The sequence below is a fragment of the Embiotoca jacksoni genome, unplaced genomic scaffold (assembly GCF_022577435.1).
Source record: "Embiotoca jacksoni isolate LCO1_2020_lvr unplaced genomic scaffold, fEmbJac1.0.p SCAF_55, whole genome shotgun sequence".
NCBI classification, from domain to species: domain Eukaryota; kingdom Metazoa; phylum Chordata; class Actinopteri; family Embiotocidae; genus Embiotoca; species Embiotoca jacksoni.
The window spans coordinates 811,436-833,971 of NW_027185409.1; the positions used below are offsets into that span (position 1 = coordinate 811,436).

The 22,536-nt window shown below is 43.5% G+C and overlaps 2 protein-coding genes across 4 annotated transcripts in view; both read left to right on the top strand.

Moving 5' to 3' along the window:
• Nucleotides 1-12,408, top strand: part of cpne2 (copine II) — a 35,763-nt gene extending 23,355 nt beyond the window's left edge. For all 3 annotated transcript variants that reach the window (XM_069172744.1, XM_069172743.1, XM_069172742.1), the window contains 6 exons: nucleotides 240-373; nucleotides 1,686-1,740; nucleotides 2,202-2,253; nucleotides 5,232-5,389; nucleotides 10,496-10,732; nucleotides 11,172-12,408. In XM_069172744.1, coding sequence (XP_069028845.1) covers nucleotides 240-373; nucleotides 1,686-1,740; nucleotides 2,202-2,253; nucleotides 5,232-5,389; nucleotides 10,496-10,732; nucleotides 11,172-11,279 — 744 coding nt within the window. In that variant the 3' untranslated portion in view covers nucleotides 11,280-12,408. The remainder of the gene's footprint in view (nucleotides 1-239; nucleotides 374-1,685; nucleotides 1,741-2,201; nucleotides 2,254-5,231; nucleotides 5,390-10,495; nucleotides 10,733-11,171) is intronic.
• A 4,688-nt stretch (nucleotides 12,409-17,096) lies between these two features.
• Nucleotides 17,097-22,373, top strand: psme3ip1 (proteasome activator subunit 3 interacting protein 1). The gene is made up of 7 exons (XM_069172807.1): nucleotides 17,097-17,184; nucleotides 18,318-18,454; nucleotides 18,564-18,662; nucleotides 18,830-18,951; nucleotides 19,914-20,047; nucleotides 20,248-20,339; nucleotides 20,932-22,373. Exons 2-7 carry the CDS (start codon nucleotides 18,328-18,330, stop codon nucleotides 21,192-21,194), a joined length of 837 nt encoding a protein of 278 aa, XP_069028908.1. The 5' UTR covers nucleotides 17,097-17,184; nucleotides 18,318-18,327; the 3' UTR covers nucleotides 21,195-22,373.
• Nucleotides 22,374-22,536: the final 163 nt, after the last annotated feature.

The following is a 22,536-nucleotide window of genomic DNA, read 5'->3' on the forward strand; positions in this document are numbered from 1 at the left end:
CTTCTGGATTTCTACAGGATAAACATAAAGCTCAGTTCCCCTTCCTGTCACATCTTTAGTTTAATTTCCAAAGAGATTCAACCAGCAGTTTCCAACATACTTTACACCTGCTATTCAACACACGACGGTTACAGCATCATGAGTCCATTGGAAACGTCTCTATTGGTAGAACATGGCACCTCAAGAACGCGCCAGGTTTCTACAATGACCTCCAATCCAGCTCGTCTCTGTGTTTTCAGGTTGGCATCGACTTCACAGCCTCCAACGGGAACCCCCGAGAGCCGTCGTCCCTGCACTACATCAACCCGCTGGGCAGCAACGAGTACCTCGCCGCCATTCTAGCTGTGGGACAAATCATACAGGACTACGACACGTGAGTATTAATACAACAAGTCGTTCCGAGCCAGAAATCTGATTGGCTTACTGAACATTTAGAACAAGTCAGCATGACATCACACCCTGCTCATCACGAGAAATATCACTCCGCCTTCTCAACCAGAATATAGAATTGGAATTAAATTTTAAATAATATGCAATATAATGTTGTTTTTACTTATTGGTCTATTAAATGTGACCCATTTGGTGAAGTCGGGTCTCTTTCAGTCCTTTTTGGTCGCTCCGAGCACCCGTACCGTAACACCACAAACACTCACAATCCTAGCGGCGGCTAGCTGGACCGGTTTGGTTTTAACACGTGACACAAAAATACATGAGTCCATCGATTTCTTTTTTCATCAGATATCTTAGTTACAACCAGACTGAGCTAGCTGAGCAGTTTCGTGTTTCTATTTGCTGTATTTATTCAGTTTGAGAAACCATCTCTAGAGAGCATTAAAACGGACTAGAAATCCTCTCTGTTGCTAAGGTTGTTGCAAAGGCTCTGCCTACTTCCTGGAGTAGTAACTGTTTCATACTTTACATAAGAGTCTACTGATTGTTTTCCAGTTATTAGTCATTAGCCCATGTGTAGTCATGTTGTCAAGTTTTTTTGTTTTTAGTCGGTAACTTGTATAATTGGTGTCCGCATCACTCTGGTGGAACAGTGCTTCATTAAAGCAGCCTTCTTTGGTTGTATTGTTGCTTTTTAATCATAACTTGAGGATAAATGATCTGCATGGTGGCTAAGAGGTGGAGTCACATACGGAGAGTCTCTACAAACTCAAAGTGACAGCTCGGATGTTTCAGCGCCGGAGTTCTGCAGCGCTACAGTCACTATGCAGACTAATGCAGAAAGAACTAAACTGGTTTATAAGTTCCCTAATACCCGTCTTAATCCCATCATCTACCCCCAACACCGCCGCGCACGGCTTCAGCTCGACCGTCTATTTTACCCACTTCATGTGCTAAAAATATGCTTTCTGACAAAGAACTGACTGATGCCACCGATGATGCTCAGACGGGTTCCCTTTTCTTCTTAAAAAAAAATAACTGGGTGTCAATACATCAGAATTTTTCTGTCCCTCCTGCCCTTTCAGAATGAAAGCGGTTTTTTTTGTTTTTTTCCTACGAGAAGCCATTTTACAAAAACGCCTCATTTCTCCAGCAGCTCTCTGCTGGCTTGTCCATAAATGTGTTTCTATGTGAACAAGGTAATAGTCTAAATGCAGCTTGTTGAATTTGTATGAAAAAAAAGAAGAAAGCGATTTGACTAACGCTCCAATCTGTTGTCATGGTTTCCTCATCAGCGACAAAATGTTTCCTGCTCTGGGATTCGGTGCCCAACTCCCACCAGACTGGAAGGTATGTGTTGTTGTTGTTGTTGTTGTTGTTGTGTGTGTTTGTGCGTGCAAAACACGTGTGCTACATATATGTGTGAGAGAGAAAGGGTGTAGTTTCATATGCAAACTTACACTTAAAGCAGGCCTGTATTATTTACTTGCATTTTACACACACACACACACACACACACACACACACACAAAGATAAAACTGTAAGCATTATACATGCATATTCAGATGATTACGCAACTGTCAACCCATCTGTGTTGCCATGGCAGTGAGCTGATGAAAAGGACAAAGAAGAGAGAGCGGCACACACACACACACACACACACACACACAGAGAGAGAGAGATGGAGATGGAGAGAGGGTAGGAGGGAGAAGGTGTGGGAGAAATGGACGCTGTTGTTTCTTAACAATATTTTTACAGTGCGGCGGAGGACGAGCGTTGAATGAAATGTTTGTGTTGCTCGTCTCTGCAGGTGTCGCACGAGTTTGCCATCAACTTTGACCCCACCAACCCTTTCTGTTCAGGTGAGCGCAAACAGCACAAACAGAGACCGGCACGGCGACGCACACGGAGCGGGACGAAGCTTTGACTTTCATGAGCAAATAGTCCAAGATTCGTCTCTTGATCAACATCAGCAGCTGAGTTTCCTCACGTTAATGTGACCGCTGGTACATGAACATTAGTGAGGTCATCACGGACCTGAAACTGGAGAAACATCAGATTTTGGGTTCGAACTCTGTAAGCGGTCAACAGAGACCTTTGAAACGCTTCAGAAAGTCGATGAGCCGGGCGACGTGTTTCTGAGTGACGTTCATGTTTCAAGAGGGGGCGGAGCTTCACCGTCAAAGACGTCAAAGAAGAAGGCGCGTCAGGTCAGGAGACACCAGCTGGGTTTTCTTTGACGTTGGCGGAGGTTGTGTCACCGTGAATTCGTCCCCCAGAGTCAGACTGTCAACACCGAGTTCCACCGGGATCTTCTGAGGCGCAATGGGGGGAAAACATTCGCTGAAAAAACACGTTAACTGTGGCGCCATGGCAACAGGCTTCTCCGCCATGACAAAACGTGTCTTCCTCACCCATAACAACACATCATCTATCCCCCATTTTAACACAGGTCCAAAGGTGAAAATCACAAATCTTCACATACCAGCGGTTACAAAAACATGCGGAACAAAAAACAGCTGTTGTTGATAAATTGACTTACTTTTTAACATAAACAAGTATGTTTTGATCATCAAAATTTAGTTGTGACAGACATTTGACCAGAATATGTGCTGTAAAAGTCATGTTGTCATGTTGCGCACAAACTCAAGCTGATGTGTTAAATCCTCATCACGAACCAGCTGAACCTTCACCTGCTCTCCATTCTCACTAAAATACTGATTTGTTTTGAGTTTGCGGTCTCTTGCTTATAATGTTTACAGGTGCTCTTTGTGGTTTGGACCCTCATCCTCCTTCAGCACGCTGCATGAATAGAGAGGGGTTACCAAACCTCTTTTTTTTTGTGCCTTGAGACGATTTAAAACAATTTGTTTATAGGTATAGATTTAAAGACGGATACATAATTTAGTCGGTAAATTATAGTCCAATTTTCTACATTAACATTCAGACATGAGGCTGCAGGGACGCGGCTGAAACATCAATACAACAGAAAAGCACTTTGAACAGGAAAGCAGGACAGCCAGCGTGCCGTCTGCGGATCATGTGACAGCAGCAGGTGCCGAAGCGCCGCGCTGAGTCTGAGTAAATCGCTCCTCAACACTTCACCTACACTTGTTACTTCGGACGTCTGTCTGAAATCAGCAGCGTGAACACGAAAGCAACACCGGGACACCGAACAAGTCAGAGCAGAGAAAAGGTCCCTGAGTTTACGTTCGGTGACTGATCGTGTCTCAACTGCACAGAGCAGCTGTACTTTATTTTTATTGTTAATAAGTACGTACTTATAACTTAACCAGTTGCTTATTATATATCCACGGTGACGAACATTTTTTCATCTTCACCATTTTGAACAGATTTGTAAATTGTCATCATCTTTGTTTTCATGAACCACACATGAAGTGCGCTCCTTTCAATATGCAGCATCTGCATCTGTTCCAAATGTGTAGGATGCATTTGTGTTTATTGACAAATGCAAACCGAACGGCTGCGAGCGCAACTGCGAGACCCCGAGTGAAGTTGCGTAACGCGTGTTCTGGTCCGACAGAGGCGGGAGGTTGTGTTGAATAAGTACGTTTTACACTGCTGAAGTTGTGCGAGCTCGGTCAGAAATATAGATGCACAGCTCGCAGTTATTAAAGCATCTACCCCCACAAACGCACTTTTCTCTGGGAGGTCAGTATCTCCTCTCAGTCAATGCAGCTTCCAGTGCAAAGAGAAAAGTTTCAGGCCAAACAAGTCACAAAGTTCTGCTTTAACTGATACGTAAACCCTTTTGCCGTATGCAAAAAGATCCATACAAGAAGTTAGCATCATATTTAACAACCGAAAGTTCTCATCTACTGATATGCAACATTTTAAAGTGGCTTACAATGCTTACAAATGCTTTGAAGGTGAATATTTTTTTATCAAAATGTGATGTCAGTGAAGAGAACATCATTCAGCAAATGAATCCTGTATGACAGAAGTCCAAATTGATAACAAACATTAATGTTTCTTCATGGGCTTCAAAGGTGAAATGTCTCATTGACTGCACCTATAACCCAAAAAAACCTGATTTAAATCTGGCCTGCATCACCTCCAAAGTTGTCCTCTTGTGCAGCTTCCAGCACTTGAACTGTTTCCTGGAAGTCACAGCAAGCAAAATAACGAAGAGGTTGAGGAGTGACGACAGTGTTGTTGTGGGTGTGTTGACATGTTGAGAACATAAGTGCGATCACGCCTAAACTTCAGGTGGTTTTGCAGCGAATGTTTTTCCGTCAGACGCCTCAGAAGGTCCCGGCGGAACTCGGTGTTAACAGTCCGACTCTGGGGGACGAATTCACGGTGACACAACCTCCGTCAACGTCAAAGAAAACCCAGCTGGTGTCTCCTGACCTGACACGCCTTCTTCTTCGGTCTCAGACGGTGAAGCTCCGCCCCCTCTTGAAACATGAACGTCACTCAGAAACACGTCGCTTCATCGCCGTAGACTTTCTGAAGCGTTTCAAGAGTCTCTGTTTCCAGAGTTTGAAACAAAGATTCTCTTTCCTCAAGTCTATTGTATAAAAAAAAAACGCAAATGCACACAGTGGTCACAAAAACGGGAGTAACTCAGGTGGTGTTTCATCAAGAACTGTGATCCGAACACATGACAGACAGACACACTGAGGATTCAGCAAACAAAAGCTGAGACCGACCACAAGTCCCAACAAACAGAATGTAAACTCCCAACCAGACCATGACAGTTATACCCCCCCCCCCCCCCCGACTTCTTGATCACACCCTCCACGATAAACCTTCCTTCACCTTCGCCAGCTCCTCTTTAAATCCTTCCTCCTCTCCGTCCGTTGTTTGTCTTCAGGAGTGGAGGGCATCGCCCGGGCCTACTCCGCCTGCCTGCCTCACATTCGCTTCTACGGCCCGACCAACTTCGCTCCGATCATCAACCACGTGGCGCGTTTCGCCGCTCAGGCGCTGCAGCAGGACAAAGTGGCGGAGGGGGAACACAACTTCCTGACGGTACGTGAAAAACACACGCCGGCTCTCGTTGCCTTTTTTTCTTTTGAGAGGTGAACATGCTGCTGACTGTTACCATGGCGACCAATCCAAACCTTAAACACAGCCAGGCTTTCACTGCAGCTTGTCAGTAAAACCACTTTGATTGTGTCATCAGCACCAGTGTGTGTGTGTGTGTGTGTGTGTGTGTGTGTGTGTGTGTGTGTGTGTGTGTGTGTGTGTGTGTGTGCGTGTGTGTGTGTGTGTGTGTGTGTGTGTGTGTGTGTGTGCGCGCGCGCACGCATTCATTTGAGCTTCAGTCTGCAAAACGGTTGCTTTATTATTTATTTAATAATATTTAGTTTTTGTGTAACTGCAGGGAAATTCAGATTTTTGACATTTCATCCACCTCATGGCTGCTGTTTTAATTCAAAGTGATGTTTTAGATCTTTTTCCTGTTGCTCTCACTGAGCACACATCTGACAGTTGACAGATGTTATAACGCTCCGTTACCTTCATCACAAGTTAAGTCTCTCACCTCGTCTCGGTGATGTCGGATGCTCCTCCAGGTTGACGTGTTTCCCTTCGTTGATGTGTCACCGCCGTCCTGCTCTTTCACACTAAACCTGGGATGCTTTTATGTCTCCTCCTCTAGCTGCTCTGTTGTACCTCTCTGCTTCTTCTTCTTTCTAATATGCCACCTCAGGGTGAATCACACCGCAGAAAAGGCAAACATTTGTTCACTCAGCAGCAGCAGCAGCAGCAGCAGTGAGTAGTGGAAGCCTGTCAGGGGGAGTTTGTACTCATAATTTATCCACTCTGATGACTGACGGGACAAAACTGGCGCGTGCATCTGTTGGCATGTAGATCAGAGCGTCGGGGAGGAGGGTGACAGACCGGAGTGACAACTTCTGTCCTCTCTGCTTCTATCTTGCGCCTCTCTGCAGCCGAGACACCGACCAGACTTTTCACACACTTGTTTGGGCTTCACAGCATCTTACATTTTTCCAGTTTGTTTTTTTTTGCTTTAGGAATGTTAGAAACAGCATAAACATGAAGGAGAAAGCTGTCACTCTGTCGGAGGAAATTCCCAGTAGGTCTTTTTACACGTTTTCAGCCTGTAGGTTGGTGCTCGGAGGTTGTCGCTGATGTCACTGTTACGATGACGATTTTGAAAACGGTCGTCCGGTCGTATTTTGTCACCTTTTGTTAGGGTCGCTGCAGTACGTGCTAAAAGTGAATCAAAAAAGGTGAGATTGGGAACTGGATAGTGACGGTTACATAAGGCACCGTCAGGACCTACTTTTCATCAGCCCATTCACTCTTTCACTGCGTGTTCCCTTTCAAAACATTTATTCAGCTTCATACATCACAAAGTAGTGTCACACAAATAGTCGTCCCTCAGTAGGAGAGCCGATCGCAGCTGAGCTGGTCTGATGTGACTTCAGTTTTCAGTCAAATCGCAGAAGACTGTACTTCCAACTGCTTAAACGCTGAATTATATGTCAGAGGCATTAACACATAAAACCCAAAATAAGAACAAGCCTGAGGCGCCAGCTCACTTCTGAGGAGGTTTTCTATTCTGGTAGCGTTTCTCAGTGCAGCGTTCCTCGTTCAAGAAGGATTTACAGGGACTTCATTTATATCGAGAGTAACACGGCGACATGTTGTTGTTGTTGTTGTTTGGGCCGCTCCACATGTGGAAATCAATGACGATGAATTCATACAAAGCCATATGTTACAAGTTACGATGTGTATTGTTTTATACAGCAGTGGTTCTCAACTAGTCCAGCTTCAAGTCAAAACAAATCATAGTTGAATATCGCCTAGTATCCCAAAAGCATGACTTAAAACTGGACATATAATACAAACCCGTTTCCACAGATAAATGTGGACACTGTATAAAATGTAAATAAAACAGAATGCAATGATTTTCAAATAATGTAAACCCAATAAAAATAGAGCAAAGACAACATACCAAATGTTGAAACCGTTAACTTTTTTTGGTTTTATCGAGAATATCTGGTCATTTTGAATTTGATGGCATCAACGTGTCTCAAAAAACTTGGAACAGGTTCAACAAAAGACTGGAAGAGTTGTATAATGCTAAAATAAATCTCTGTAGGAAAGGGAAAAGACCAAGAAATCCAGTACTGGATAGCTGTGATCTTCAGGCCCTCCATCAACAACTCTGGTGGAAATCACTGCATGGGCTCAGGAACACTTCCGAAGAAAACATTATCTCTGAACACTGTTCGTCACTGCATCTACAACAAAAAACAAGCTGCATCATGGGAAATGTATGCCCTTCCAAATTAAAAGTGCGGCAACTCTGTAGACTTCAAAATAAAAGGTGGACTCCTTTTCCTTCAACTTAACGACACACTCAACAACCCAACAGGTAACAAAAACACTGATATTCATTTACCCAACAAAACTGAATACGCTTTGCAAAATCCTGAAACTGTTGAATCCTTTTAATCATATCATGTATTTTGAAGTCGACATGTAAACGACACTCGAGCGGCTACAAACCGTCGTGTCGCGCAGTTTGCTGACGTCAAAGACTCCCCTGTGAGTCTCTGCACGACGTTCCCACAGATGTGTGTACAGATGTGCGACGCTCACAGAAGCTCGGGGGTCTGGAAACCTTAAACAAACGGTACACGTCCCCCTTTCGGTGAAAATCCAGCAGCCTGTGTGTGAAGAGAGTGCAGCGGCTCACTATCATTACGCTCCCACGGTGCTTTTTGTCCCTAATTGTACCCTGTCACCCTGCGGGGAACTAAAACACGGGCAAAAATACACAAAGGGTTGGACTCGTGTGTGTGTTTGTGTGACAGAATCCTTTTGTTTCTGTAAGGAAATGATTGCAGACCCTCTCTCTTGTTTTTTTCTATTACAGCGAGTTCAAACACGGGTGGAAGGAGCAACAGACAATGAGATGTGGCAGCGTGTGTGTGTGTGTGTGTGTGTGTGTGTGTGTGTGTGTGTGTGTGTGTGTGTGTGTGTGTGTGTGTGTGTGTGTTTTTGGGACCTCACGCTGGGGTAGTGGGTGGGCAGGCTGGAGGCTGCACACACATCAGCTGCTGCTCCTCTTCCTCAGCGTTCCTGTTCCTCGGTTAATGAGAGAAACCTGCGAGTGTGTCCAAACACACTGCGGCTGTACTGACACACACACACACACGCACACACACACGCACACACACACACACACACACCCGGCGGCTGCAGGCCTTTGCGGTCTGTGCGTGCCCCAGTGTGTGAGCGACCCTGTCTGTCTGTGTGATAATGATTCTCTAATGAGCGCTGCTGTTAGCACATTAAAGAGACAGGCTTCAGAGCCCTCCCTGAGTGTGTGTGTGTGTGTGTGTGTGTGTGTGTGTGTGTGTGTGTGTGTGTGTGTGTGTGTGTGTGTGTGTTCACCTTGTCTGTTCTTATCATAGGACAGCCGCTTGTGTTTCAGCACACAGAGCAGATGCATGTTTTTGTCAGAAACGCTGCAGATTCTACGTATTCGGACAGCGAAACCGTTTTTTTTTTTTGTTCTTCATCACTTCAAATATGAAATAAAATGACGGATTGGTGCATTAAACAAGCTCAGCTTTAATTTGAGCTGGTTTTTACATAAATATTGAAAGAACTGTGTGGGAGATGCAGCCAGTTATTTAACACGCGGGGGCAGAAAATAATTGGAGAGAAACACGTGGAGTCAAACAAAATCATCATATTGATTCTTAATTATTTTTTTTTTTATTGTTTTGTTTTGATCGTTGTGGTGAATGATGAAATGTTGTCCAGTAAGTTTTGATGTTTCAGACTCTTCCTGCTGAGTTTCACACGTTTTTTTGTGACCGCCGGTACGAGAACTCCTTCGTTCTTGCACGTAGAAACAATCTCAGAACTTTTTGAAGGCACCTCGTGCACGTCTGAATTCATCCTGTCGCTTCGCGTCGGCAGTAAGGTTGTAGATGAATGGCCGATGTGCCAGACATGAGTCGTACCAGAAGTGATTGACAGATGAGCTGCTGTCATTTTGAGGTTGATTTTTATTTCTTTTTTTTAATGTTTTTTTCAATTCCAACCTCTGCATTTCTGTTTTTGAGGCATATCAAATGTTTCCTGACTTGCGTCACCATGCAAATGATATTCTGCTCATCCACAAGACTTCTTAGAAAATATCAATACGGTTGATTGTCGTGACGCCGATTCTCTAAAAACACCATTTTTAATTGTGGGTTTAACGTTCAGACTCTTTTCACAGATTGCTCAGAAAGTCGTGCCCTGATGTTGGATGTTGCAGCGACTGTTAGAAATGCAAATGCAGATGCATCGTTTTCACATTTTATGCATACGGTGATGTGTTTTAATATATTATAAATATTATATCGTAACAAACAGCGTAATAAAATATCCCTTTTATTGTGTATATTCATTATTATGTTTTTTTGTTGCCATGTCAGAATACAGTACTAGAATAAAACTCCCTGCCATGTGTGCATTTCTGTAAATTATTTTATCGACCCCCTGAATGTGGTTTATTTATCATTTGTGTATGTTTGTTTGTTTGTTTGTAAATAGAAATGACAGATATGAGGCAGGATGAAGCTCCATCCGTCTGCTCAGTCCGTCTCCAGACTCGGCCGGGAAACATTTCCTCTCATCCAGAAAGTTTGTACAGACGCGGAGAGAGGAGGTGGTCCTTCTGTTGAAGGCAGGGGGGCGGGTGGTGGTGGTGGTGGTGGTGGGCTGTGGGGGCGTGGCCTCTGTTCCGAGTTATGATCACCATTTACTTCCCTTCATTTTGATCATGTCTGGATTTTGTTTTATTTTCCGGTAGCAGATGGTGTCTCTGTCATATGAATGGACTCGTAAAGCTTTCGTTTCTGGTTTCTGCGTTTCTCTCCTCCGTGCAGAGTCCTTCCAACTTCCTGTTTCTCCTCTTCGCTGTCACTCCAAACAATAGCTGAAACGCTATTTAAATTTTCTTTTGTCTTGTTTGTAATTGATTTCACAGACTGTTTTTTAAGCTGTCAAGGTTTAGCAACAAAAACTCAACTAAAAGTCTCATCTTTTCTTATCTTCTGCCCCCCCCCCTCCTCGTCCTCCCCCACCCCGTCCCCTCTGCAGCAGTACTTCACGCTCCTCATCATAACAGACGGCGTCATCAGCGACATGGATGAGACGCGCGACGCCATCGTGGAGGCGTCCAAGCTGCCCATGTCCATCATCATCATCGGCGTGGGGAACGCAGACTTCGCCGCCATGGAGTTCCTGGACGGAGACGCCAGCGTCCTGAGGTCCAGCGACGGGGAGGAGGCCGTCCGGGACATCGTGCAGTTCGTCCCCTTCAGGGATTTCCGGAGTGTGAGTGGCGGTCTCAGTTTTCTACAGACACGAACAAAAAGTCCTGTGTAACGTCTTTCTGTTCTCTGAATGGACTCTGAATCATCCTTAAATCTTAATCGCTTAATTAGCTATCGGTGGGCGGGACGCAGTATCGTCAGGTTTCCAATCAGATCGGTCAGATCCACCGCTGGCTCCTCCCCCAGCTCCTCCAAATATGGTCACTTCCTGCTCCAAACCGCTCCCAACTAGCAAAAATGGAGACGGACAGAATCTGAACTGGAGACTTCATAACGTTCACAAACCAAACGGGCGACGTCACTGTTGGTTTGGGATTTACTGAACTAAACGAGCACAATCACCCGTACTCTGACTTATTTGAACCTTTATTCTACTCTGGGGGTTTTTTGTTTTGTTTTTTTGTTGAGGTTAACATTGTGTTCTTTTCTGTCTCCCTCAGGCACCGAAGGAGACGCTCGCCAAATCGGTCCTGGCCGAGCTTCCTCAGCAGGTCACCGAGTACTTCAAACAGAGGAACGTCCCGTCAATCAACCCGGCGCCGGAGTGAGACGCCCCGAAGGTCGAGAGCTCGCACGCTGCTGTACGATAGCTCCACCAAATCCTCCTCTTTAACGGCAAAACATTTACAGAATGAAAAGTGTGTCGGCTGCAAACAAAAATGAGAAAAAATATAAATCAAACATTGACGACATCCCTGACATTATATTTGCAAAGAACGGAAGTTTGTTTGGTGTGAATCCATCAGAAGTGATGTTAATTGTTTCTTGAAGCTTTTCTTCTCAGATCTTTGACGATAACGTGTCCAGATGACGTGCAGGTAAAAACAGCCTTTTTCAGAGGGATGATAAATATGTTGACTCATCAGGATGTACTTTTTTTTTTTTTTGCTTTTTTTTTTTTTTTTGCTTTCTGCATGTGTGTGTGTGTGTGTGTGTCTTGTGATTGATACCGTGTGATACATGCAGCTCCTTCGTGTAAAGCTGTGGTTGGTCCCTCTCCCCGTCGTTTCGTGGATCGTTTTGAGGTAGCAGATCCGATGAAGGCTGTTTCGCTTTCGGACTCACAGAGCAGCACCTCCTCGCCCTCCCGGCTCCGTCAGCGGGGGCGGGGGGAGGCGAGGTGTTTTTTTTTTTTTTTCATTTTAAACTTTTGATCAGCAGGCAGGTTTAACGCTCCGCTTTGCTAATTTACCGGAAGAGGAGAGCACCAGAGGAAGATGCGGCCGAAGCGGCAGCTGTAGCACTAACACAGGATAGATGTGGGATACTGTGTGGACTCTTTAATATGGGACCATTCTGACAGCTTTTTGCAAAATCCTTCTATTTCTTATGACTCGTGTTCAACCTGCATGTCGCCGATATCCTCCCTGTTTACAACCTGACGCCGATGACCACAAACGCATGATGTTTTTATTTATTTTTATTTGAATGATGTATTTATCAGATTTTGTAAATATTTTATGAGATTCTGTTTAAAGGAAGTATTACAAAGGAAGATGTAACTGTCAGAGGTTTACCGGGTGGAAGCAGAGAGCAGACAAGTTTGTGATATGCAGATATCGAATGTATATTTCTATTACGCTGTTCGTGTTATATGCCAACGTTTCCGCCATGTTTTTAATGTACTTTTTATGCAGTGCTGAATTGTGTAATTAAACTACGATGTGTATTGCTGTGCGTCTTTGTACTAAATGTGTTGTTGTTCATTTTATAAAGTTGTATCCGTGTCCACAGTCGGGTTATTAAACGGTTATTAAAGTGGAGGAAAAGTCCCCGCGGCCTCGGTGTGTCTCTGTGGACGTTAGAGCCGCAGAGACACAAAATAACCACAGAGATGCAGGATAGATGTGAAGAGCCTCAAAATAACGACAAGGAGACAAGAAGACTGCAGAGATGAAAAATTAACACAAAGAGATGCAAACCAACCAAATTACCAAAGTAAAAAAAGATGTAAAATGACGACAATGAAACTCAAAATTTCCACCAAGAAACAAAAAATGACAACAAATAGATGCACAGCAGCTCTGAAGAGCCTTGAAGCTGCTCCAACAGGACGGAAAATGACTGCAGAGATGCAAAATTACCACAAAAAGGATGCAAAAATCATGAGAAGATAAGCAACACAAAGATGCACCACACGGACACACACAAACACACAGACACACACAAACACACACAAACACACACAGACACACACGGACACACACAGACACACAGACACACACAAACACAGACACACACGGACACAGACACACACAAACACACACATGGACACACACAAACACACACAGACACACACAGACACACACGGACACACACAGACACACACGGACACACACAGACACACACAAACACAGACACACACGGACACACAGACACACACAAACACACACATGGACACACACAAACACACACATGGACACACACGGACACACACAAACACACACACACGGACACACACACACAGACACACACAGACACACAAAGACACACAGACACACAGACACACACGGACACACACAGACACACACAAACACAGACACACACGGACACACAGACACACACAAACACACACATGGACACACACAAACACACACACACGGACACACACAGACACACACAAACACACACAGAGAAAATCTCGACCTCGGTCGTCCTGCATACTTTTCGGTCGCTTCGACACAAACCACCTTGAACTTTTAACATTTACCAGATTTCCCCCCCAAAAAAAGTATGGCTGCTGATTTATTCCTTGTGTGTGTTAGTTATATTGTTTGTTGTCATAGCAACGCCTCTCAGCAAACACCGGCGACACTTAGCCTCATCTGTCGGTTAAACCCAAAAAAGAACACAGCTGCCTTAATGATGTCGGCGAAAACTGACCTGCGGACAAACTGAAACTCTCGTTATCGAACACGATGATGATGAAATCATCTTCGTCTTCGAGTCGGCCTCACGCGCCCCGGCGGAAACATCCAAACCCTCCGGAGAGAATCGTTAAACACCGTTCAGGTTGTCGGAGACGTTACATTTCGATATCATCTCGCCCCGACTGAAATCATTTAACAGCTCCAGATGCACAATCGTCCCGCCGAAGGTGCCGATGAAGACTCCGACACGTCCCACAATCCAATTACACAAATTAGTTTTGATCCGGTCCAAATTTATTTCCCATCAATTTCACGGCTCCTCGTCGATCCGGCTCTGAGCCGCAGTTTTGAACCATTTTCACGCGACGTGAAGACCTTTTTTTTTTTAATGCTTGCTCAGCTCTGTACATCTCAGACAAACACGTTTTTTTTTGCTGAGACGAGCATTTATATTCCAACCTCGTTTCAGAAGAGCTTTATTTCTTTGTTTGGTTTCCTCTTTTTCAGTTTTGCAAGTAACAAAAAAAAAAACAAGCTGATTCTCATTTTCTCAGCTTGAATAAGACGATGTGATCGTACCTTTGACGGACGGACAGGTGACCTGAAACTGCTCCAGACAACCGGACCTTCTGTTTTATATCCTGCCGGTTAACGAATGCAAAGAACTCAATGACGAAGACATTTTGAGGAAGATTTCATTTTCATACTGACAATCCTGCTTTAGCTCTGCAGAGCCTTTTTTTTAGTGTCTTTCAGCTCAGTGTTTTGGTTCATTCGGCTCACAACTTCAAAGTTGTGGTCACCAAAAGGTGAGCAGACAACGTTGGCGACGAGCTGGTGAAAATAACGGAGCACTTAGACGCTAACACGGAGAGACGCGGGTAAAAAAAAAAGAGAATGAAAATTTACTCCAAACGAATGCTGATCCTGTTCACGTCATTGGAACAGTTAAATAAACACGACTGTTTTAAAGGAGCTTCGCTGCCCCCTGGTGGCTACGAAGAGAAAACAGGTTAGTGCAGGTGTAGCGTGGATCTGTGTGCGTACCTGTGTTTCTTTGAGACAGGTGGCCGCTCCTCTGCTCCGAGTGTTTTCAGGCTTTTAGCGTCGGTTGGTGTCAGATTGGATCAGCTGGAGGGACGCATGCTTTAAACCCTGTTGTTTTTACTGTCAATCATCTGCTTCCCTACAAACTTAACCCTCCCTCCACGTGTCAATCAAACAGCGGAGCGCCCCTCCCACCGATCCATTCTAGCGCCAGCCTCTTTTTTTTTTTTTTTTTTTGTCAGCTCCCCTGCAGCTGCTCTGCTGTGACAGAACCGAGTTTAAGACCATAATGGAGCCGAAGAGAGCCGCTCAGAGGCAGGTGGTGGAAAAGCAGCAAAACACAGACAGGAAGCTGTGTGTGTGTGTGTGTGTGTGTGTGTGTGTGTGTGTGTGTGTGTGTGTGTGCTCTCCATCAGTGTGCTGGATGAAGTGACACAGATCTGAGAGGCTAAGAAAAGCACCGAGAGGCAGAGAGAGAGAGAGAGATGGTGACACAGATCAGGAGCTGCTCAGGAGACACGAAACAAGGTCGAGACGCAGAGACGGAGCACACAAAGACAAACAAAAGGGGGACAGGTGGACGGACGGACTCGGAGCCGGACAGGAGACACAGAGGAACCGAGGCCTGCAGCCGGCGTGTCTCCACACACACAAAACGACTGTTTTTTTTAAATCGTCACTGTAGTTACCAGCCCATGATACAGTTTCCACGACAACCCATGCTCCGTCTTCATCTGCAAGAACAAAAAATCAAAAAAAAAAATCTGTCTGTCAGAGAGACGGAGGGACGGAGATGAAGAAAAAAAAGTCCAAATTTTAAAACAAGATTTCACAAATAGAAAAAAAGTCAAATTCATCATCTGTGATTTACTCAGGAAGTGATTGGAGAAACATTCGTGCTGCTACTGTTGGTGGAGCGAAGTAAACATCAGGAGAACAGCAGGATTCAATCAAACACACATCCACGACTATTTATTACACATTTCAATACCTGGAAACATAAACTCACATTTCTATCAAACAAAACTCGAAAAAGTCACATTAAAATGCAGCTAAAAAAATAATAATCCAGGATTCAACATTTTTCTTTATAGTATAATAAAGCATGTTTTAATTGACAAGCAGTCAAAGTATTTGATTGTGTTTTATGTTAAATTGCAGGATAATTTTCAGGAATACAAATGTGCTGTGAACATATATGACATGTTTCATGTTATTAAGGGCTCTATTTTCTCTCTCACCGCTCTGTGCGCCTCCTCCTGCTCTTTTGTTTACTACTGCTCCCAGTTTTGGCTCCAAGTCGGTTATCAGGCTGCTTATTTCAGGTCTTAGATGACTTTCTGTTCGCCAAGAAAAAATACTCTAAAAATATTTTTTTTTTTCAGTCTGCTGGGGGAAGTTTGGCAGCTGCTGCTGTTAGTTTTGTATTTGCTGAACACGCAGGAGAGAGTGGCATTAATCTTCTCATCTCTCACGTCTACTCAAGATAAACAAATAAATGTGTTTCCTGAACTTCTTCAAAAGAAGAGCTTTGTTATTGCCGTGTTGTTCTGGATGATGTCTGGATTTGGTCTCTAATCACTTCTATTGAAAAGGATCTTTAAAATAAAACTACAGTTTGTTGCCTGAGACTTTGAGCTGCAAGTCTGATGAAACCAAACACACCAAAAACTATATTTTTACACAGTTCAAGTTTTGAAAAGAATGAATGAAATGTTATAAATTAAAATTCTATTGTGCGCTTTACTATTTGTAATACAGCAGCATAAAAATGTCCCAGGTTGACCTGAAATTTTTTTATTTGTTTGTATTGTACTGAATCTATAAAAATGTTATACCGATTATTCTATATATATAGGATAAGTTATCAATACAATGAAACAGCTGCCTGGACCCCAGTTAATTCAGGCAGGCTTGAAAAATTGTGAACCCGTCCTTTAATAAATGTAGCTGAACACGATCAGAGGTTATTCGTAGATTTCAGGCGCCATCCTGTGATCATTTGTTGGAACAGCTTGGAATATTTTTCTCTAACAATGTGCCTCTGTACCTAATTAACATGCAGCCTGATTCCATTGTTTCCCTTTGTTTCCTGGTGGACCACACATGCAGGTAATTACATTCAAATTAATTCATTAATCAATCAAGTTGACAAGCCACTTTTGTATATATCAAAATGAATATATAGAGTTGTGTACATAATACCCATGTTATCTGGACCTTATGAATCTGAGTGTTGGAATTTAGTGTTTTTGTCTTATTTTTAGATATTTTCTCCTTTTTTTTTTTTTTCTCCATCATGATTTCACCAATATTGTTGTTTTTCTGTGTTTATTATATTTAATAATATTATAAATAAAGTTCCATTTAAACGGAGAGAATTGTCGTTGTTGCTCGACGTCCTTTACTGCGGCGGAACAAATCCGAACGGAACAAAAAAAACTCGCACGCCGAATATCCCGACGAGCCCTTATTAACGGTGACACAAAAACGTCATTGATTTTTGGATCTGGCTATCGACCAGCTTTGGAGCTCGGTAGGTTGAAGAGACGCAGACGTGTTTTAACGCTTTACGAGACAGTCTTTAACAGAAACTGAAGTCTGATCGGTTGTGCGATGAAAAGTTTTGCTTTTCCGACGTGACACGATGTTTGTGTCGCTAACAGCGGCGGTGAGAGCGGCTTAAAGCTAACGGAGCTAACGTTAGCCGTCCAGACAGAAAGACAGAAAGACGCGGACCGACTGCTGGACTGTAAAGCGTTATTCTTTGTTTGTTTGTTTTATTTGTATGTGTTGAGCTGCATTTAATATGTGAAAGGTGCTGTAAAAAATAAAGTTTATTATTGTAAATTAAAAAACCAAAATAACAGGCCCCCTTCATACTTCATTCACGACATATCAAATTTTTTTTTTAATGATATTTCGATTCATCTTTTTTTATACTTTTTTTTCAGTCCAATAAGTATTTTTTTTTTTATCTAATAAAGTTCTATCATCATTTTAATTGCAGTAACCAATGCAAAAACCATGAATGTTAACCATCGGTTATTCACAACAAAATATAATATTGCGAAACTATATAGATTTTTTTCCCCTCTCCTTTTACATATCATCTGTTTTCATATATTCTGAAACTTTTACATATAAATCCTTATTTTATTTTGTTATTTTTTTTTCAAACGTGACATTTGTGACTGATCATTTCAGGGACCTCAGTTGGTCCTTTTTGAATCAAATCGTATTTCAGGATGAAATCAAGCAGCTTGAATTCATCTTGAAAAGAGTTGGTTTTATGAGAAGTGATCTTGGGTCTGGATTTTTTTTTTTGGAATAATATGAAAACAAGATTTTGATTGTCACACAGATTAAATAATGGAAAACAAATCTTTCAACGGCGACATTCATTTATAGTGAGGAGGGCCTGGTTGCATTAAGACAAATTAATGTTGCATTTATTCAACAGATGCGTGACTGAATTGGGGTCTCGGGTTGTTGAAAATAACAAACACTCAAAGGGTTTTTGCTCTGGTGACACAAGCTGATTTTTACATGTTGGATTATTTTTTTTTATATCAATCAAAAAAAAAATCATTAAACCCTCGAGCGTCAGACAAAAGGAGCCCGCAGAAACGATGTCGGTGTTAAAAGTCTCTGCGTGTCGCTCTGCAGGGCAGCCGTGATGGCGGGCGGTGAAGCAACAGGCGTCGACCTCAGCAGGAAGTTTGTGTCGGAGACGGAGCTCGAGGAGAAGAGGAAGAAGAGGCAGGAGGAGTGGGAGAAGGTCAGGAAGCCCGACGACCCCGAGGGTACGGACACACACACACACACACACACACACACACAGATCCAAAACCTCCGTGATGTGCACGTGTGTGTGTGTGTGTGTGTAAAGGTGTTTGTTTGTGGCCTCCTCAGAGGCCCCGGAGGAGGAGTACGACGCCCGTTCTCTGTTCGAGCGGCTGCAGGAGCAGAAGGACAAGAAACAGGAGGAATATGAGGAGCAGTTCAAATTCAGTGAGATTTCAGCTATTTCTGGTCACTTACTCGTGTGTGTGTGTGTGTGTGTGTGTGTGTGTGTGTGTGTGTGTGTGTGTGTGTACAAACAAAATCAAACGGTGTCTACAAAAACTCTGCAGCCACTCTCCTGCCATGTGTTTGAGAGCATGTTTCCATGGCGACAGGCAACATGGTGAGGGGATTGGACGAGGATGAGAGCAGCTTCTTGGACGAGGTCTCCCGGCAACAGTGCCTGGTGGAGAAGCAGCGCCGGGACGAGGAGAAGCAGGAGCTGCTGGAATACAGAATATCCTTTTAGATAGAGACTCACAAAAAACATCAAGCAAGCACGGAAACATGGAAAAAATAGAGTTATAATTCATGTAGATGCCAAACTAATCTTTGCAAATGTTTTGGCGTCGTATCAGAAAGAATTATCAACTTAAACTCAGAATTAAACACTCAAACTGAGAGGTTCAGGTACAAAAATGATGGCAGCAAATAACACAAAAATATACACATGTACATTCACACAGTTAAGAGTTTAAAAGAAAGAAAGTGAAGCTGCATCTTTCATTTCCGTTCAGAGACAGTTCACATTTGTATAAAAATAATTCATCTTATTCTAATAAAGAAATAAATCAATTGTGGAGGAATTTATTCATTTAGGATAAACCTCATTGAAGAAAAAGTCATTTTACTTGCTGATTTCTCTGATTTCCATCTCCTCCTCTGTAACTCATCTTTTTGACTGTTTCTGGACCGACAGGTTCGTCCGCAGGTAGATAAACAGGTTGTTGTGGAAACTGTAACGTCTGCTGGTAACTACGGCGACGATTTCAAAACGCACCGATGCTGCACTGAGTTCAAGTCACAATCTCTCATTCCACGTTAAACATGTGACAAAACAAGTATTTTAATATGAACTTTTTTTTTTTCTTCCTGTAGAACCGATGACTCATCCTGCACTCATAAATTCATCCAATCAGATTGTGCTTTAACTCGATAACTCTGTCCGACATATAAAAACACACGTTAGAGGGAAACTTCAAAGTTGGATTTCATCCGATCAACCTGAGAAACAAAGAAGGTGGTTGAGGTCTGATTTATTCTTGTAACTGTCAGCTGTCTCCTCCTGATCAAACACGTGGAGTGTCATGTGACCATATTCACTTTTAAAAATTTCAATCCCACATATGACTGAAGATAAAGATGCTCTGAGCTCTGCTCTTCCGCTACGGTTCGTTCACCTTAACTAAGAGCCGTCACAGCGCCCGAGTGAAGCAGGCGACCGCCGAGACCCGCCGAGAGCCCGAGAAGAAGGCGGGGCCTAAAACCCCGGAGCAAAGGACCAGCCACCTGTCTCAGGCTCATCTACTAGCCGGAGCCGTGAAGAGACGCAGGTAGACGACCCTTTTAGTTCGTTAGTAGCAAACCTGGTCAGCTTTCTCTTTAGCCGTTGAACCAAAACATGACATTTTAGGGCCCAAAACACGGAGCTGAAAGACCCGAAACTGCTCCACAGAGCTGAGGAGATATTTCTCTCTGTTTTGTCACATTGCTTTTTAAATCTTCTTCATCTCGTCGACTCTCTCTCTCTCAGCTCCTCTCAGTCGTCGGACAGCAGTAAGAGACAGAAGGTGGAGATCACCACGACAACGGCAGCAGCGACAGGAAACGGAGACAGACACACAGGTGGGCTGCAGTCAGACACACAAACACAAACACAGCTCACTGTTGGATGGAAGCGTGTTTGTCGACTACACGCAAAGCTGACTTTGACTATAAAATAATAATGATTGTAATCACAACGCAAACAAAAAAACGAGTGCAGGAACACAAAATTCCTTCGTGAACTGTTAAAGCCATAAAATTAAAAACAGCCTAAAACCCTCACTGAAAGAAAAAAGGCAGATTTATCTTCAGTTACACACGTGTGTGTGTTTTCAAACAATTTCAAAATCTCGGTTTTCTAAATTAAACGATATGAAATATGACAGACTTTCCTTGTTAGAGGTGAAGAGTCAGACTTCTCCGATCCCAAACCGACCTTCTGAAAGTACTAACGTGACGATGTCGACAAACAGCGACTTCAGGGAAAACGTACGTTCTTCAAAATAAAAGCGCACAACAGTCCTTTAAATTTTCACGTCTGTTCCACCAAAATTAAAACCAACTAAAACTTTAAAAAGAGCTTCTGACTGTCCAAATGTTTCACGTCTGCCTCGTCAGAAATCAGGTTTATTACAGAGAGAGTGTGAACCTTACAGTGTGTTGTGCTGTTCAGAGCAGGAGGGCGGAGCAGGAGGAGGCGCCGGGAGAGCTGAAGACCGACAAAGCGTCCCGGGGCTGACGGCGAAGACCCCCCCGGCCCCCCTGGGCTCCGGGCAGGGCGTGCTGCACCTGCCGTCGGCGGCCGTGTGCGTCGGCGTCCTACCGGGTCTCTGGGTTTATTCCGGCAGCAGCGACTCTGACAGCAGCTCGGACAGCGAAGGTAGCGTGGACGCAATCATGTCGCCGTACCCTCGGCACAACAGGGCCTACAGATAGACACACACACACACACACACACACACACACACACACACACACACACACACACGGGCAGACTAAAGCTCTTACATAAATTAATTAGTAATCAGTACCTTCAAGAGTTTTTGTGATTGTTTAGATTTTTCTGTCGAGAAAAAAAAAAAATCAATTTTTTTTTTTAATCACTACCTGATAAAGGAATAAATATGTAATCACTTCCTGTAATAATAATCATGCTGCAACTTCACAGAGATATTTTAGTTCTGATCTATTATTTATGTATTTATTAATTTATTGAATTTAGAGAAACATGGAGGTAAAAGTTACATAAAAAAAACTCCTGAAAGCTGCGTATGTCCAGAAAAAGTTCATTATTGCGATCGCAAGATTGTTCTTGGAGGGGCTGATTGATTGATTGATTGATTGATTGATTGATTGATTGATTGATTGATAGAGATACACACATGAAGCATGTCTTCAGGAAACACACACACACACACACCTAGCAAACACTATTATTCCTGTTGTTTTCACAGCTGTGAGTTGACCTGTTGCTCGTTCAGCCCAGAATATTTAATCCTGATAAAAAATTAAAAAAAAACAGCTCAAACCCGTTAACGCTGAATCTGTTCTTTAAAAATAAAATAAAAAATTGTGCTATTTGCTCTTATTTTGGCACTCAAACGTGACGCCTCCACCCTTCCTTCCCTCAATCGCATCTCACGCAGTTTAAGCGGAGCGCGCCAATCCCTGCACTGCCTACCCTCGACGACATCCTGCCCCTCTCCCCCCCCAACCCCGCCACCGCCACAGCCACCACCACCACCACCACACTCCCCTCCCACAGCGACTGCAGGCTGTGCTATTGGCTGAGGGGAACAGTGATTGACAGCTGTGGAGCACGGAAGGGACTGCTTGTTAGACTGTCACATGACCCGTTAGCTGAGCGGCAGAGGAGGGCGGGCGAGCGGGACGCGCTCGTCTCTCTCCCTCCCTGCGTTTTTGTGTTGAGTCTTTGAACGGTGCGAAAGGTAACGTTTTCATTTCTGTGATTTCTGTGTTGTTGTTGTTGTTTTTTGTTTTTTTTTTCCTCATCAGTAGATTGTTTTCAAAGTCTGATAAATTTGTGGAAAAGATGCCGGAGTCGGTTTTGTTGTCCGACGTCTGAGCAGAACTTAATAAAGAGCTCGTTCTCGTTCTGTGTTTCCTGTTGGGTTTACATGTGACGGAAAGACAAAGAAGTCGTTTATTATTTACTTCAGAAATAAAACAACCGGATTAGAAATGATAAACATCTGGTTATTCCTTTCACTTCGAGGTCTCCAGGAGACGACGCTGTTATCTTAGCAGAGAAAAACAG

Bases quoted from the DNA above. Each gene is read 5' to 3' on its own strand.
- psme3ip1 (XM_069172807.1), top strand. From the start codon at position 18,328: ATGGCGGGCGGTGAAGCAACAGGCGTCGACCTCAGCAGGAAGTTTGTG. The intron at 18,455-18,563 runs GTACGGACACAC...TGGCCTCCTCAG, and splicing joins GAAGCCCGACGACCCCGAGG to AGGCCCCGGAGGAGGAGTAC. The intron at 18,952-19,913 runs ATATCCTTTTAG...AAGAGCCGTCAC, and splicing joins AGGAGCTGCTGGAATACAGA to AGCGCCCGAGTGAAGCAGGC.